A 15,294-nucleotide genomic window follows, 5' to 3' on the forward strand; every position below is an offset into this window, starting at 1 on the left:
ATTTTGCATGTTTAAAACAGGTCATTCATTATTCAGCTGGAGTGACAAACGAGGCAGAATTAATTGAAATTGAAAAAAATAAATAAATAAATAATTTAAAAATATATATATATATATATATATATATATATATATATATATATATATATATATATATATATATATAAACTTTGTAACATTTTACACTTCAAAAAGCTTGGAACCAGTGTGGTTTTAATTTGTATTAATTTTTATTGATTTAAAATTCTATTCAGCTGTTTTCAACATAATAAACGCTCAGAATAAAAATCTGAATATTAGAATATATTATATATTATATTATATTAGAATATTTCTAATATTTATCAGAATATTAGAATGATTTCTGAAAGATTTAACATTCAAGCAGTACAAATTTTACTGGTTTTGCTGTACTTCGGATCAAATAAATGCAGGCTTGGTGAGCAGATACTTGCATGCACATACAAATATGTCATATGATCTAGCCTATTGGTATTTCAATTTCTATTCCACTGCAAAAAGAATAAATCAATCAAATGTTTATCATTCTGTAGTCTATATTCTATTTCACAAAAGAATAGTAGGCACTGTAGAGTACACACTGCGTAGTATGCAGTACGCTAGTATTCCATTTCATTCTATTCACAAAGAGGTGTGTAAATGGGCGGGGTTTAAATCTTTAGCTTGCCGACGTGATTGACAATTATAATCTCCAATCCTTGAACAGATACTTATTTTGTTTTGGTCCCTCGTCCAATCGTAATTGATGGAATGTCGAAAAAGGGCGGGCCCTCACCTGCGTCACTTGGAGCAGATGGCGGTGGTGGCGGGGAGCGGATCGCTGCTGCTGCACTGGCCGGCGAGGAGGAGGGGATAACAGGGGGACTCTCCGACGAGACTCGCTGGACAAAATCTAATAACTCCAAACAAACCCGGAGCCTGAATTAGGCGCATGTAAACGGACAGGACTTTATTCATCTGCTGCGTTAAAAGCTTAATTTTCTCTCGCTACGGGCCCGAAGGCCTGAGGATTTGAGTGATTATTGGATCCAGAGTTTCAGCCAACACACAGATCTGCCCTATACATGACGGATAAATGCTTGGAAGTCTGTTCTTCAGGGGCTATTTCATCTGTTGCCGATTTGAACCGCCAAACCGGCTTAATTTAGGACACTTTCGGACATTTAAATCAGAATTAAAGGGATGGTTTATCTTAGTTAGCACAGCAGCTAATAACTCGCTTATTCACAATGAATCAATATTAGCCGTTAGCAGTTAGCATGTGCGGCTAATTTAAAAGAATAAATCCGTATTTAATGCCCTCAAACTGCTTTTTTCCTAGTGATATGCCTATCAGTCACGTGTTTTATATATGGCTGTATTGATTACTCGGATGCTAATGCTTTAGGTCTTCTGTTGCACTGTATCTAAATGCATGGAGTCCCGTTATATGACTGACACAGATAGTAAAATACCTCTTGAGCCTGAAGCAGCAAGGCAGTACAGCAGTAAATGCTGACTCTGTGTGTTTATTGCAGCCCTTCATGCACCTCCATTTAGCTTGAGTTCATTAATTGGATCCACTGATTCACATTTGATGACACAAGCAGCCTAGACTAACACACCTGAGCAGGTAGAGCACATACGTGTGTGTATCATCATGGGAAATACAGCATCCTGCTGCGTGTCCCCAAGTGGGAGCCCCAAACTACCCCGTCAGGTGGAGCGTCTGGAGGACTATCAGATCAACACAGACCTGAGCGATGACACCGGTCCATACTTGCAGCACATCAGTGACAGAGAGGTTCCCGATGGTAAGTGAGTGAAAGATCTAGACCACGATTGATCAGTCCTGATAGCGGAGATCAACCTTCTGGGCTAACCCTGCTCAAATACACCTGAACTAGTTCATCAAGGTCTTAATGTTCGCTTGATGATAATAATACAGACATGTATTGGAAATTAACTTTTGAGGTGGATCTCCGGTAACAGAACTAATCGCTCTTGATGCAGACAAGTGGTTCTCAATTGCACATTTTGAATGTCGCCACAAATTAACCTGATTTATATTGTTTATCAGAAATAGTTTCAAGGTCTGAGTCTGAACTGCATATGCCTAACTAGTTTCCAAAATGGGTTTATCTGGAGCCAGATACTAAGTCTACATGTTGTAGGTTCAAATCCTGCAAGTGTTGTCCCGTGACACTAACTGTCAACACAAAATTCTATTCTATACTATACTTGTGTTTCCACGTTTGTGTGCCACAGCTTCTTGAGGAACTTTACTGCTGTGATCCGATGCCTTGACCTCCTCGTCTAACGGGTCGGGTTTCCGTTAAGAGCTGAACACTAAGTGCTGTTGGATTGCTCTGAAAATGTGTGGCCTGTGACATTTTCGGTCTAAGTAACAATTGCAGATTTTACTAATTAGCTGCGCTTAGTAACGTTATTGAAAGAAACAAGGTTCAGGGAGATGTTTAAAAGGATAACTGTTAGTATTTGGGATATGTGTGTGATGCCTCTTGGGATTGTTTGCAGTCTTTACTGCTGTTTATTTAGCCTGCGCTATTTTACCCTCAGGGGAGATGCATATAGACACACACACACACTCACAAATAACTTTCAGTGCTGTATTTAGAGCAACATGTCTTCATCTTTGGCTTAAAGCGTATATGACAGCAGTGTAAACTCCACTACTGCGGCTGCGGTTAATCCTTTATGATTAGGACATTCCAGGTCATGGTTAATTTGGGATGATGTTGGACATGAGAATAAAAACGATCCTAAGTTTAACTGGCAGAGACGATCAAAAATGTGTAGCATTCCTGGCATCCCAGTGATGTCGATCTAGGGACAGCTGCATTCTCTCCTTATCTCACTCTCTCATTGGGAGTCTCCTTAAGACACGTTTTGTTCCCTCTGGGGCTTGGAGGTTACGTTTGTATAAACTTAGTTTTGCTGTATTGAGCTCTAACTATATATCTTCATTTATAGAATCACTTCTCTGGGGTGTCATGCCAGTGTTTCCTCTTAAGCAACACTAAAACAAGTGTAAGACGGATGAGCATTGCTCGTGTGATGCGATTTATTTTAGTACTGGCAGCGCTGAAAATCAAGTTGTGAGTTTTCTTTAAGTAAAACAAAATCCATCTGTGAGGTACACGTACCCCTTGTTGGGAATCACTGTGCCACTCCACACTACAACCGTGTTCCTCCCCTCAGTGAGGACGGCTGCCCTACCCCCAGGGGTTATTTTTGACTTTGGTGGTGGGGGAATGGGAGTGTCGGTTGAGTACATTAGCTCTAGAGACCTGTGGAATGAATGAATCTTAGTTGTTTAGTACATGCACTACTATACAAAAGTGTTTTTTTTTTTTCAGTTGGAGAGAACTTAAATGTTTATATTCGGCAAAGATACATGAAGTTAAAATGGAGACGGCAACAATGACATTTACATTGTTGCAAAAACTCAAAAGCATGTTGTTTTTTTTGTTTTACTGCTTCCACAAAAGTATTAAGCAGGAAGAACTGTTTTCAACACTGATAACAAAAAATAATGTTTCTTGAGTGCTAAATTAGCGTGTTAGGATGCTGAAGACTGGAGTAATGGCTCAATGGTTACAGAAAAAAAAAACATTTTAAAATATATCACAATATATTAAATGGAAAACCGTAATTTAATTTTGAACTATTTCAAAATAAATCGTGCAGCCTCAGTGAGCACTGACATCTTTCAAAATCGTTAAATAATCTCACAAGCCCAAAATTGTGAACAGTAATGTATGCGAAAGGGCTAGTTCATAAAAAGCAATAATACAAAGCATGCAGACTGGCCTTTCAGTATTTCCACCGAAGTCACACATGTTTGGAGCAACACGAGAGTGAGTAAATGATGACAGAACTGTTAGTTTTTATTGAACTAATCCTTTAAAGCAATAATTCATAGGAGGTCACGACAGGGTTTGGGAAGTGTTCTTATGCACTAAGCGAGGTGGAGTAAAATCACTATAACGCACAGCCTCAAGATTTTGATTTAGTCTTTACGTGTGATCCACTAAGAAAGAACGCATTTGTATTGTCCAGCAGTGTGATGTTAGCTTTGCGTTTTACTACTGAGTTAGCGAACGTATAATTGGCTGTAGTTTTCCACCCTTGGACTAAAGCTGCATTGTCACCGGGTGTTCCTGCACCTCCCTATTTGTCAGCATTCTCCCTCACCCATGACCATCGATCTCTCAGGGGAAGAATCTGGGCCTCGGCTCCAACAAGAGTTCCGTTGAGAAATATGTCTTCAGGTTTGCCCAACTAATTTGGACTTGTCATTCTCAGTTTGCCATGCTATTCGTTTACTCGGGTAGGAAACGGCTGTAAATTTTTAAGTTGAGGAAAGCTATCAAGACTTGTGCCGGCTCTGAGGTTTGCACTGACCTTTTTTTTTTTTTTTACATATCTTCGCCATTAAACAGAATCAAAATGTTATTTATTTAACAAGCTATAAACATTCTCTATAAATTATAAACATGACTATTTAACTAACTGTTGACCAGCCAAAAGTTATAAGCAGAAAAAAAAGCTAAGGCCTATTGGCTCACAGTGGTTCTTTGGTAATGCTATGCATGCTACATGCATTGTGACCTGCCTTGTGATCCATTGTACGTTTAGGGCCATAGACGTAAGTAAAGTCATCCAAAGCTGGGCACCCTGAACTTCCTCAAGAATTCCTCTGTCCTGCACCTGCACTACACCTCCTGCCAGTTTTGGAGCTCCCACGACATGGTTGCAGCTGTCCAAACATCTCCTTGGAGTGTGTTTACTGTACAACTTAGCAGCACTGGCACAAATCTTTCGACCCTGTCTCCGTTTAACTCCAGAAGAATGTCTCTCCATTGGCTGATGCAGACACCTTTGAGTAGAGTGGCCTGGGCAAAATCCTCACTGCTAATGTTCTGAACAACACTTGGGGTAGAAAATGTTTGCGTGGTATGGCTTTAGACTTAAAACCATTTTACAAACTCATGTCCCAGTTTATTCAGTTATGGTTTGTAGTAATGTGTAGTAATGTCTGTTTTAATCCATTGGCATGGCTCCTGTGGCACATGGCGGTGTGGGCGGAGCTTGCGTTGTTCTATTGCAGTGCCCGTACAATAGGCTTATTGTGCCCCCACTCCACACACTCCTATGGTCAGAGCGGGTAGCAGCATGCCCCTGCCAATCAGTTTAAACTCTCAGAGCAGGACGACCTACCGCCTTATCTCGCTTGTAGGGGGTTGTTTCTGTATAAATGAATATTTATTGTGCTGGACAGCTTTTTTTTTTTTTTTTTTTTTTTTTGGCTTTGCCTTGTTATTGGGCAAATATAATAAACAGGAAACATGTAATATTATGCTATACTAAAACTACACTAGAGATGCATTAAAGTGACAGTAAAGAAATTTTTAATGACATGTTTTAAATCGTTTTTACATCAAAGGTTGATGAAAAGAAATATTTCTTGAGCACCAAATCAGCATATTAGATTTCTGAAGGATCATGTTAGACAAAAGACTGGAGTAATGATGCTGGAAATTCAGCTTTTCTGTCAGAAATAAAGCATTTAAAATTATATCAATATAGAAATGTTAAAACTAAATTCTTATTAACATTTAATAATGATCCAATAAATGCAGTCTTGAGGAAAAAAATACTTCTTTCAAGCACAGATGCTAATGCTAACCCAAAAACGTATAGGTCAGTGTATAAGTGACAGGGAGTGAAGAGAGAGAAAGGGAAAGACCTTCGAGCTGGGATTCGAACTCAGGATGCCCCTAGCACAGTGGTTCCCAACCAGTGTGCCGCGGCACTAAGGGGTGCCGTGAGATCTTTTGAGGGTGCCACCAAAATTTCGGGGAAAAAATTCCAAGGGTGCCTCAAACAAGAAAAGGTTGGGAACCACTGGTGTAAACAGTATTCTCATATCATCTAGGACTAGGTATAAGGTGTTGTTGCATGCAAACTCTCGAAATGAAACAAATAAATAAATAATAATAAAAAAGCTACGGAGATTTTAAATATCTATTTCCTTATAAGGGTGCCGGGAACTTTTGAAAGGCTTTCCAAGGGTGCCTCAAACAAGAAAAGGTTGGGAACCACTGCCCTAGCACAACGGTGTTTCCCACAGACCATACCACCCATTTTTGGATGTTTTTTTTTGCCTGTTGTTTGTAATTATGCCCTTATGTTGTTGATTAATTGACCGATTATCTGTCTTTTAGATTTGGCTTTAGAATCCAACCCATCAGATCATGCCCGTGCCAGCACGATCTTCCTTAGCAAGTCACAGACAGATGGTGAGTGTTTAAAAAAAAAAAAAATCATTTAATGAGTTAATCATTTGATTTTACTTCCTTGTTGGTAGCTTAACTAGTGTCCTGACCCATGCTGTTAATAGCTGGAAAGTCACTGAGTAAATGGCCACTGGTATAGCTTGTCAATATTTGATGAAGAAATGTTTAACAACAAAACCCCTGCCTTTCTTTTCAGTACGGGACAGGAGGAAAAGCAATCACATAAACCATGTGAGTGAATGTATCGTGGAGTTTGTTTTGTGATTTGGTTATGAGAAACGTCTTTCTGCAAGCTTATTAAATGTCGGTCACTTCTGAAGGTCTCACCTGGTCTGCTTTCGAAGAAGTACAGCTCCTGCTCCACGATATTCATTGATGATAGTACCGTCAGTCAGCCCAACCTGAAAAGCACAATCAAATGGTCAGTGAAGCTTCATTGGTATTGCAGGCTTTTTTTAAGAACTATTTATGCATTAGTGTTTATAGTAAAACATAAACACATTAACAAGCTACATACTATTGAATGCATGTAAAAATAATTAGCAAATGAAAAAAGGTGGAGAGCTGTTTCATTTTGCTTTGGGTTTGTATGTTAACCATCTTCCTGTTCTCCGTTTCCAGCGTCACATTAGCAATATATTATCACATTAAAAACAGGTACGTTTTATTCGATTATTTTCCACACGCATCATTTGACCTAAATGTTAAAAAGGTTTTGCATATTAAAAGCGTCTATTAATCTGTTTCAGGGACTCCGATAGGTCATTGGACATCTTTGATGAAAAAATGCACCCCTTATCTGTAAGTTAAACGCTTTTTAGTAACATCTGCAGCTGTTGGACAATTGCACATTTTATAGTCACTATTTGGTTTTGTTCAGAAAGGCTTTTCTGTGCATTAAATCCATTTAGTCTGAGGAGCACAATCTGATTTATACATTTGATCTGATTCGTATGTAGTTTAAAATCCATTTGAAATGGATTTTTACAAAAGCATTTGTGAACAGTTTTTGTTACTTGCGACTTGATGTATAGTTTATTTAGTTACATAGCTTATGTTCTCCATCTAGCCAAGATGACAAGGACTCTTTGTTGTAGTAGAAGGTCTCTTGGTGCCATTCTGACATTTTAGTCAATAGAAGTAGGAAGTAACGAATATAACACTTCTACCATATAAAATACATTTGAGCTTGAAGTTGAGCTAGACATTTTAGCGTATAATGTGTATTAATGCTACCGTTGGCAGAGGGAGCAGGTTCCTGATGATTACTCCCGCACAGACCCCGAACACAAACTCATATATCGATTCGTCCGGACACTGTTCAGCGCTGCACAGCTCACAGCCGAGTGCGCGATCGTCACTCTGGTAAGGGAAAAAGGAGCCTTCACTTCCAGCTTATTCTGTACAATGACAAACAGCAAGGGCTTTGGTTTTTGATGGAGGTGCGTAGGTACCGTTTCCTGACATCCACTAGAGGACAGTAGAGCACCAGAGAATGGATCGTCACATGTTCCTTAGACCAGTGTTGTCCTCAACTAGTCGCTTCTGATTATTTATGATCAGATATTTTGATATAACATCGCGCAATTAGGCTCAGATGTTATCATTAGTTAATAGGATCGCCGGTCTCCCCAGTCTCCACAGTCATTGCATTGAAGAATCAAAATGTACAACACCAATAATCGGAATCACTTTTTTCCAGAATCAATAAATGCTGTATAAGTATTACTTTTTTCTTTTTTTTTTAAATTTCATAAGTATTGCATCAGCTAATGGTTTTGAAGTAAATGTAATTAAAAAGATATCCCAGTGTCTAATTAGAGTTCTAATTTTCACAAAATAATACGTATGCTTTATCTCAAGTCGCCTTTGTAAGAAGCATGTTTTGAGAACATATGTGTCCACTGTCTTTGCTGCAGGTATATTTGGAGAGGCTGTTGACGTATGCCGAGCTGGACATTTGTCCATCTAACTGGAAAAGGATTGTTCTGGGAGCCATCCTACTGGCCTCAAAAGTCTGGGACGATCAGGCCGTGTGGAACGTGGACTACTGTCAGATCCTCAAAGACATCACTGTTGAGGACATGTAAGTGGGATGATATAGTCACTGTCCGTTCTGTGGTAGCGTTGCTGCTCATTTGTACAGTGAAATAAACTAGAAGAAAACGTCTCGATGCGAAGCATCCACACACCATGTGCTGCAGTCAGGAGACAGTACTGCTTGTCACTTCACTCATCTGCCAACTCATTCCAGTCTACAACTCCTACATACCTTCCCATATCCCTTGGAACAAGCATGCAAGATTTTCAAAAAAATGAACCGACACACTTCAAAACCTTGTGTTTTTGTTTGTTCTCATGTCTCAATATCCATATAAATGACACAGACAGGGTTTGTGTGTGTACGTGTCTGTTCTGCCTGATTGTGTATGTTAAAGGCCATGTCCCTCTTCTCTCCTCTCTGCCCCTTCGCTCTATTTTCATCCCTTTCATTGAAGCAGTCTTTGTGAGCCTCTGGGCTGGCGGGCTTCAAGTGCTCTCAGACTCCTCTACAATGGTCCAGGCTCTCGCCCACTCCATTTGTTGCCCCTAGCGACTGAACCACCCCCCCTTCCCCCTTCTCCCAACACCACCCATACCAACCTCAACCTAATGTCTGCTTTTTCCAAAACGGTCAGGTGTCACGGTGACAGTCTCCATACATGCTCTCAGACGCAGCAGAGTATTTCTAGGATGGTTTGGGAATGTAAAAGATTTTAAACATTACTATTATAATAAAGTAGAGGAAAAAACTGCCTGAATATATGTGTGTGTAAGTGTATGTATACACACACAATATATTCAGCAAGGGTGTATTGTACAAAAATAAAATGTTCTTTTTAACTTTTTGAAAGAAAAAAAAAAAATCACTTCGCAAAAATACAAACAGCACAATTATTTCATCTTTGATAATATTTCTTGAACACCCAATCTGCATATTAGAATTATTATTGAAGGATCATGTATTGTTAAAGACACTGAAGTAATGGCTGCTAAAAATGTATTTTTGCCATAACAAAAATAAATGACAAAAAAAAAATATTAAAACACCTTAAATTGGAATATTTAACAATAATTCTGTTATACTGTATTTTTTAGCAATCGTAAAAAGAAACAAAAACCGACACACTTTCAAACCAGTAGTGTGGAAATAAATGTGCAATGTTGTTGATTGTATAATTTGTTTCTACTTTTTTTTTATGAATCCGGTTATCTTTTTTAGTATGTCTTTACACTTGTACTATTGTCTGTTATTTTTTTTTAAACTCCGAAAGACAATCCTGACTCTTACAATCCATTTTTTAGGAATGAGATGGAAAGACATTTTCTGGAACTGCTACAGTTTAACATTAATGTGCCGGCCAGCGTCTACGCCAAGTATTACTTTGACCTGCGCTCTTTAGCAGATGACAACAACCTGAGCTTTCCTTTGGAGCCATTGAGCAACGAACGAGCGCAGAAATTAGAGGTGAGCAGCAGACCTTCTTTTTGAATGTAAGGCTATGCTACTTTTTCCTAACGGGTCAATTTATTTGCACATTCTAACATAATTTGTTCTTTTTAAAGGCCATCTCAAGACTATGTGAGGATAAGTACAAGGATCTGAGCAGAGTGGCCATGAGGAGATCATTCAGCGCAGACAACCTAGTGGGCATCCGCAGATCCAATGCCGTTCTTTCTTAGAGATTTTTCTCGGGAAACAGTGAACACTCCAAGATGAAGCTCAGTGGACAGAACTCGTTCTTTGCCCCCAACCTTTGGCTGCGACCTTACGCCTGCCCAAAGACCCTACACTTTACCCAACCGATGCAGAACAACATAGAGACAAAAACAGACTGAATGGTTTCTTTTGTTTGTTTTTTGCTTACTATGTAGGCTACTAGCTGTGAACTGTCAGTTTTTAATTGAAATCATTTGCAGATGGAGTATTTTAAATAAACACTAATCATGTAACACGTCTGAATTTATGCTTGAAGAATGTTTTACAAGGTCAGCTGTCAAAATGGTGGCGTGTTTTGTTGAATTACACTGACAAATTAATCCAGGGATTAACACAACTCTATTAAAATAAGGGCTAAATAACTTGTTAGAACCATGTTTTTAGACATTGTAAGAGAATATATGAATGAAGTCCAGGTTTTTAGTGCCCGTTACAAAATCTGGAACTGAAATTGATGGGGAAAAAAAAAAAAAAAAAAATCAACATTAGATTTTTTTTTTTTTTTACCCCTCTCCAAAAAAGCAGTAAAAATAAAAGCACAATAAATGATGGACCAAACGTTTGACTTGGCAGTTCACAAATTGCTCCTCACTTTTATTCTCTACCAGTAAGAGAAACAAAAGAAACATGTAAAAGACATTTTTCATAAATATCTAAGAATCTCTTTAAAATTGTAGCATTGTATTTCATATCTTTTACAAAACATATGTACAGGGTTGCAGTCTGGACTCTTAAAAGGACATGTCTTCTACAAGATTTACATATGAATAGAGCCAAACGAGTATGTACAGACAACCAGACATGCAGCAAAATCATGAGGCATTTTAAAGACTACACAGGAAGTTATTTCTACAACAGCTTGGACAGTAAAAAGTAGCCAAACAATGCTTATATTTACACCTCAATCCTCCACTGAAAGATTTTACACAGATCTACAAAAACAATGTTTACAGATTCTCTCTGCTAAAAGTGCATACCCAACGCTGGTTTTCTGATTCAAAACACAAATAAGGTGAAATGACATAGAAAGCAACCAAAGACCGGATGACAAGGAAATGAACAGACCAAAAGAAATGTTCCGCTTTGTTTTGAAACCAGTTAATATTTGGCCGTCTACTCAACAACGCTGCTCATTAACACCTGAACCTTATGAAAGTTGAACCACTGACCACAAGAGGGAAGTCAAGCTCACACTATAGGCCTACAGTCTCTTCCAACAACTCTATAGATGGTACATACACATCCCTATCATTTATCACTGCCCAATAGATGCTAACCAACAATCTATTTATCAGTGGAGAATTAGCTTTGAAACCTACAATCTGTTAGGTTGTTGTTGAGCGACACTGAGGAGTATTCGGTGAGCATTAACCTGTGCAGAAATGCCTGCAACAACTTTAAGAGGATGTAAACTGCTTCTTTACTAGACTTCCACTTGCAAAATATGAGATTAAAAAGTGTTGTTCTTGAATAAAGAGAATGAATGAAAGCATCTATTTACGTCCTACGTCCAAATTTGTAGGTTAGAAACCGGCAGACGGTATTTAAAATCATCCTACTGACATCCTGTAAAATGCTGATAAAGTCACAAACACAGCAGAGCGACTGTAATCTGAGATATCACCAATGTTCTTGAATAGCATATTTACAAGAATACACAAATAAATAAAATATCTCCACAACCCTCTCAATCTGTCTCGACTCATATCAAGTATTAACCTTCTGAGATCTTTTTTTCCATCATTCATGATCTAAAAAAACAGAAGATAGCTACCATGCTTGTTACGATTGTAGAGATAATCTTTTTCTCACAAAGTATCAAAATGTTCATTGTTTTGCAAATTAGACCAGTGAATGAGAAGAGCTTAACTACAATTAAACAACCAATAAAATCCTTCATAAATGTATTTGTTCCGTCCATCATATCCGGTGATGTTGGTCGAAAAGACACCTGCTCATTCAGAGTCATGACCTGCACACTTCATGCGTCACTCATTTGACAGTGGTAAGGTTTATAAAGGACAAGGGCTTTCTGGCCAATGTTCAGACATGTGATGAAGGTGCTGATTTGTGATAGGTCCCAGTGGGTGCCGTCCCAGCTCGGGCTGTGAGAGCGGTGCTAGCCTCGCTGTACATGGATGAGCCTGATACAGGTGGCTTCCGGGTCCTACAGGGGAGATACCGCGCCACAAAGCGTCTCCAGGACTCTAAAGTCTTCCCAGACCAGATCCAAACACCTGAGGTAATGCCTACAACAAGGCACATGAAGTATTTCAGCATGAAGACGGCATAGTCTGGCCCCACACCATGCCGCTGGCGCTCGGATGGGCAAGAACAGGCAAGTGCCCGCTCCCAGCCTGGCCTGTAATGTTGCTCGTAAACCAGGCAAGCCACCACAATAGTTGCAGGCACGGTGTACAGGACGGTGAAGAGCCCAATCCGGATCATTAACTTCTCCAGCTTGTCCGTCTTGGTGCCGCCCTGTTTAATAACACTACGGATCCGGAAGAGTGACACAAATCCAGCCAGAAGAAAGAGGGAGCCTGTGAAGAGGTAGACGACCAGGGGTGCCAATACGAAGCCACGTAGGCTCTCCAAACTCTGGTTGCCGACGTAACAGATCCCAGCCACGGGATCTCCATCCACCGAACTTAAAGCCAGGACAGCGATGGACTTGACGCTAGGGACGAGCCAAGCAGCGAGGTGGAAGTACTGTGAGTAACCCGCAATGGCCTCGTTCCCCCATTTCATTCCAGCCGCCAGGAACCAGGTGAAGGAAAGCACCACCCACCAGATGGAGCTGGCCATTCCAAAAAAATATATGAGCAGGAAAACTAGCGTGCAAAGGGCTGGACCAGTGGTGTCGTAGAGGATGTGCTGTTGGTTACCAGAGCCCTCGCAAGCCACCCGCTCATGGCCCGCAAGCAGTCGTACGATGTACCCCAGCGACACAAACAGATAACAAGTAGCCAGGAAGATAATCGGCCGCTCTGGATATTTGAAACGCTCCATGTCGATGAGGAAAGTGGCAACAGTGGTGAGCGTCGAGACGAAGCACAGCACCGACCAAAGGCCGATCCAGAAGGTTGTGAAGGCACGCTCATCCAGGGAGAAGTAGGGTTGGTGGCAAGGCATAGCACAATTGGGTAGAGAACCGGTATGTACCCGGTTATGAAGAGGATGTGCGTCCTGTTTAATTGTCACTAGGGGGTTTCGACAATGGCACTCACGGTCACACTTCTGCGGCGGAGCGGATTTAGCAGTGGCTCTATGTCGTGGTGTTCCCTTGGGAGTGGGTTTGGGGAAAGGAGGAGATAGAGTTGTGGTCTCACTGCTGTTCCTGTCCATGCAAAGCCGATCGGTGTCACCTAGCATGGGCAGCTGCTCACAACTCATCCGCTCTGGCCACTCAAACCCATACTGGATCATAAGGGGGGAGCAACCCCTCTTAGCCCTCTCGCACACGGATCTGCAAGGCGGCAGAGGCTTTTTGTAGTCTTGGAGGCAGATGGGTGTGTACATACTGCATAGGAAGAAAAGCAAGTCCGGAGAGCAACGGATCCGAACCAGTGGCCAAAACTGATGCACTTCCAGTCCGACTTCATCCTGGGTGTCATGATTAAACTGGTTGGGCATGTAAGTGTGATTGTATCCAATCCCTTTGCACATCGGCACTGTGATAGGCTCACACACTATATCCTTAGAGGCGGCATCGCCAAGCCGAGACAGTTGCAACAGCAGCAGAACGTGAAGCCAAAATCCGACCAGGTGCATCCCTGAGGTCTCCATAGTGAAATGATGCTTATCTGCAGGTCTCCTCATACTGGAAAACTATGAATTTCAATTCTTGAGTATTTTCTCAGCTCAGGTTTTCCCCCTTCCTTCCTTTCTTTCTTTTTTTAATTTATTGCTGCGTTTCGGAAAGAAGAAATCCCAAAAGGAAACCTTAATTGCTCCAGCAGCATGTCCACAGTCCACAAGGTTGTAAATCACAGTGAAGTTTCATTCCAGATCCCGAGCACACTTTCTTCCAACTGTGTGAGTGCATTTCATAGAGTCCATGATCCTAAACACGGGCTGAAAAAAGTAAGAGAACAACTACAGTTAAATCAAACAACAGCTTAATAATTGTACAGAAAATTATAAACATGGAATTGAGCGTCAGAACGTACCATGGAAAAGCACGCGCATCCGTGGACTAAATGGTCAATCATTCACCGAGTAAACCGTGTTAAGGTCGAAAGTTCATTTCCCGCAGATACTTTGTAGCAAAGTAACATTTTTAAGCGTCGCTTTCCTTTCTGACCCGTTTTAAATTCCACATGGCAGGTGAACGCATCCGATGAATGCAATCCGGCGGATTCACAAAAAAAAGACGCCGAAAAATCGAGAAGAAAATAAGAAAAATACACCTGACGTCCGAAAATAAATTAGATTTTTTTTTTTTTTTGTTAAAGTATTATAAGGGTGAATAATAATTGAAAAAGATCACCTTTCGCATTAGTGCTCAGAGCAACAGGTTTCAGGTGCTTCCTGCCGTCTCCTCTAGTGTGTTTTCCAGCAGTCCATTGGAGTCCTTTCACGCACTTTAACATGTATAAACTTCAATTCCACACCAAACTCGTCTACTAATTTGCTGAGAGCGTATTTTTCTGTGTGGCAGAGCGTGCGTTCCCTCTGTTGGCTGCGGAGCCAGTAATTACTCACTCCGTAGAGGTTCAGTGGAGTGAAAATACTCCACCCGCAATGACACGCCCACAACTTTCAGGCCCCAACCCCTTTTTCACCAGGGGCCACTGACAGTCATCTGTGTGGAAAAAAATGACCCTATCTATGAAACTAATATATATGTATACACACACACACACACACACACACATATATATGTGTGTGTGTGTATATATATATGTACACACACATCTGTTTTTGGTGTAACAGGTGTCATTCCTATCATTGTGTGAAATTAAGCTTTTAATCATTTTAATCCTGACCTATGGCATGGTTTACACCCTAAACTGAACAGAAAATGTGGTAGTTACACTGGTTAGGATTACTAGAACAATGGCTTAACAAACCATCAAAATGAAAATTTATGTTAGTTAAAAAAACACTGGGAAGATATCACATGTTACTCATCTAATTGCAATGAGGATGTTTAAATTAGTCAGTGGAGATTTGGGGGGAAGTGAATTTCACTAGTGGTGAGCGTGT

At 40.4% G+C, this 15,294-nt stretch overlaps 2 protein-coding genes across 4 annotated transcripts; one reads left to right on the top strand and one right to left on the bottom strand.

The window, feature by feature from the left end:
* The first annotated feature begins 805 nt into the window (after positions 1-805).
* ccnyl1 (cyclin Y-like 1) lies at positions 806-10,316 on the top strand. Its single transcript, XM_043248826.1, has 10 exons — positions 806-1,814; positions 6,252-6,326; positions 6,520-6,554; positions 6,644-6,744; positions 6,945-6,980; positions 7,073-7,124; positions 7,569-7,688; positions 8,243-8,409; positions 9,669-9,831; positions 9,930-10,316. The coding sequence occupies exons 1-10, from the start codon at positions 1,661-1,663 to the stop codon at positions 10,044-10,046; spliced, it is 1,020 nt and encodes a 339-aa protein (XP_043104761.1). The 5' UTR covers positions 806-1,660; the 3' UTR covers positions 10,047-10,316.
* A 333-nt stretch (positions 10,317-10,649) lies between these two features.
* fzd5 (frizzled class receptor 5) lies at positions 10,650-14,820 on the bottom strand. Of its 3 annotated transcripts, XM_043248824.1 has the most exons (3): positions 14,576-14,820; positions 14,256-14,384; positions 10,650-14,160 (listed from the first exon to the last, which is right to left on the bottom strand). In XM_043248824.1, exon 3 carries the CDS (start codon positions 13,903-13,905, stop codon positions 12,127-12,129), a length of 1,779 nt encoding a protein of 592 aa, XP_043104759.1. In that variant the 5' UTR covers positions 13,906-14,160; positions 14,256-14,384; positions 14,576-14,820; the 3' UTR covers positions 10,650-12,126. The 3 variants fall into 3 exon arrangements, with proteins under 3 accessions (XP_043104759.1, XP_043104760.1, XP_043104757.1); XM_043248825.1 differs by lacking the exon at positions 14,256-14,384; XM_043248822.1 differs by having other exon boundaries at positions 14,256-14,820.
* Positions 14,821-15,294: the final 474 nt, after the last annotated feature.

Source organism: Puntigrus tetrazona, chromosome 9 (assembly GCF_018831695.1).
Source record: "Puntigrus tetrazona isolate hp1 chromosome 9, ASM1883169v1, whole genome shotgun sequence".
NCBI lineage: Eukaryota > Metazoa > Chordata > Actinopteri > Cypriniformes > Cyprinidae > Puntigrus > Puntigrus tetrazona.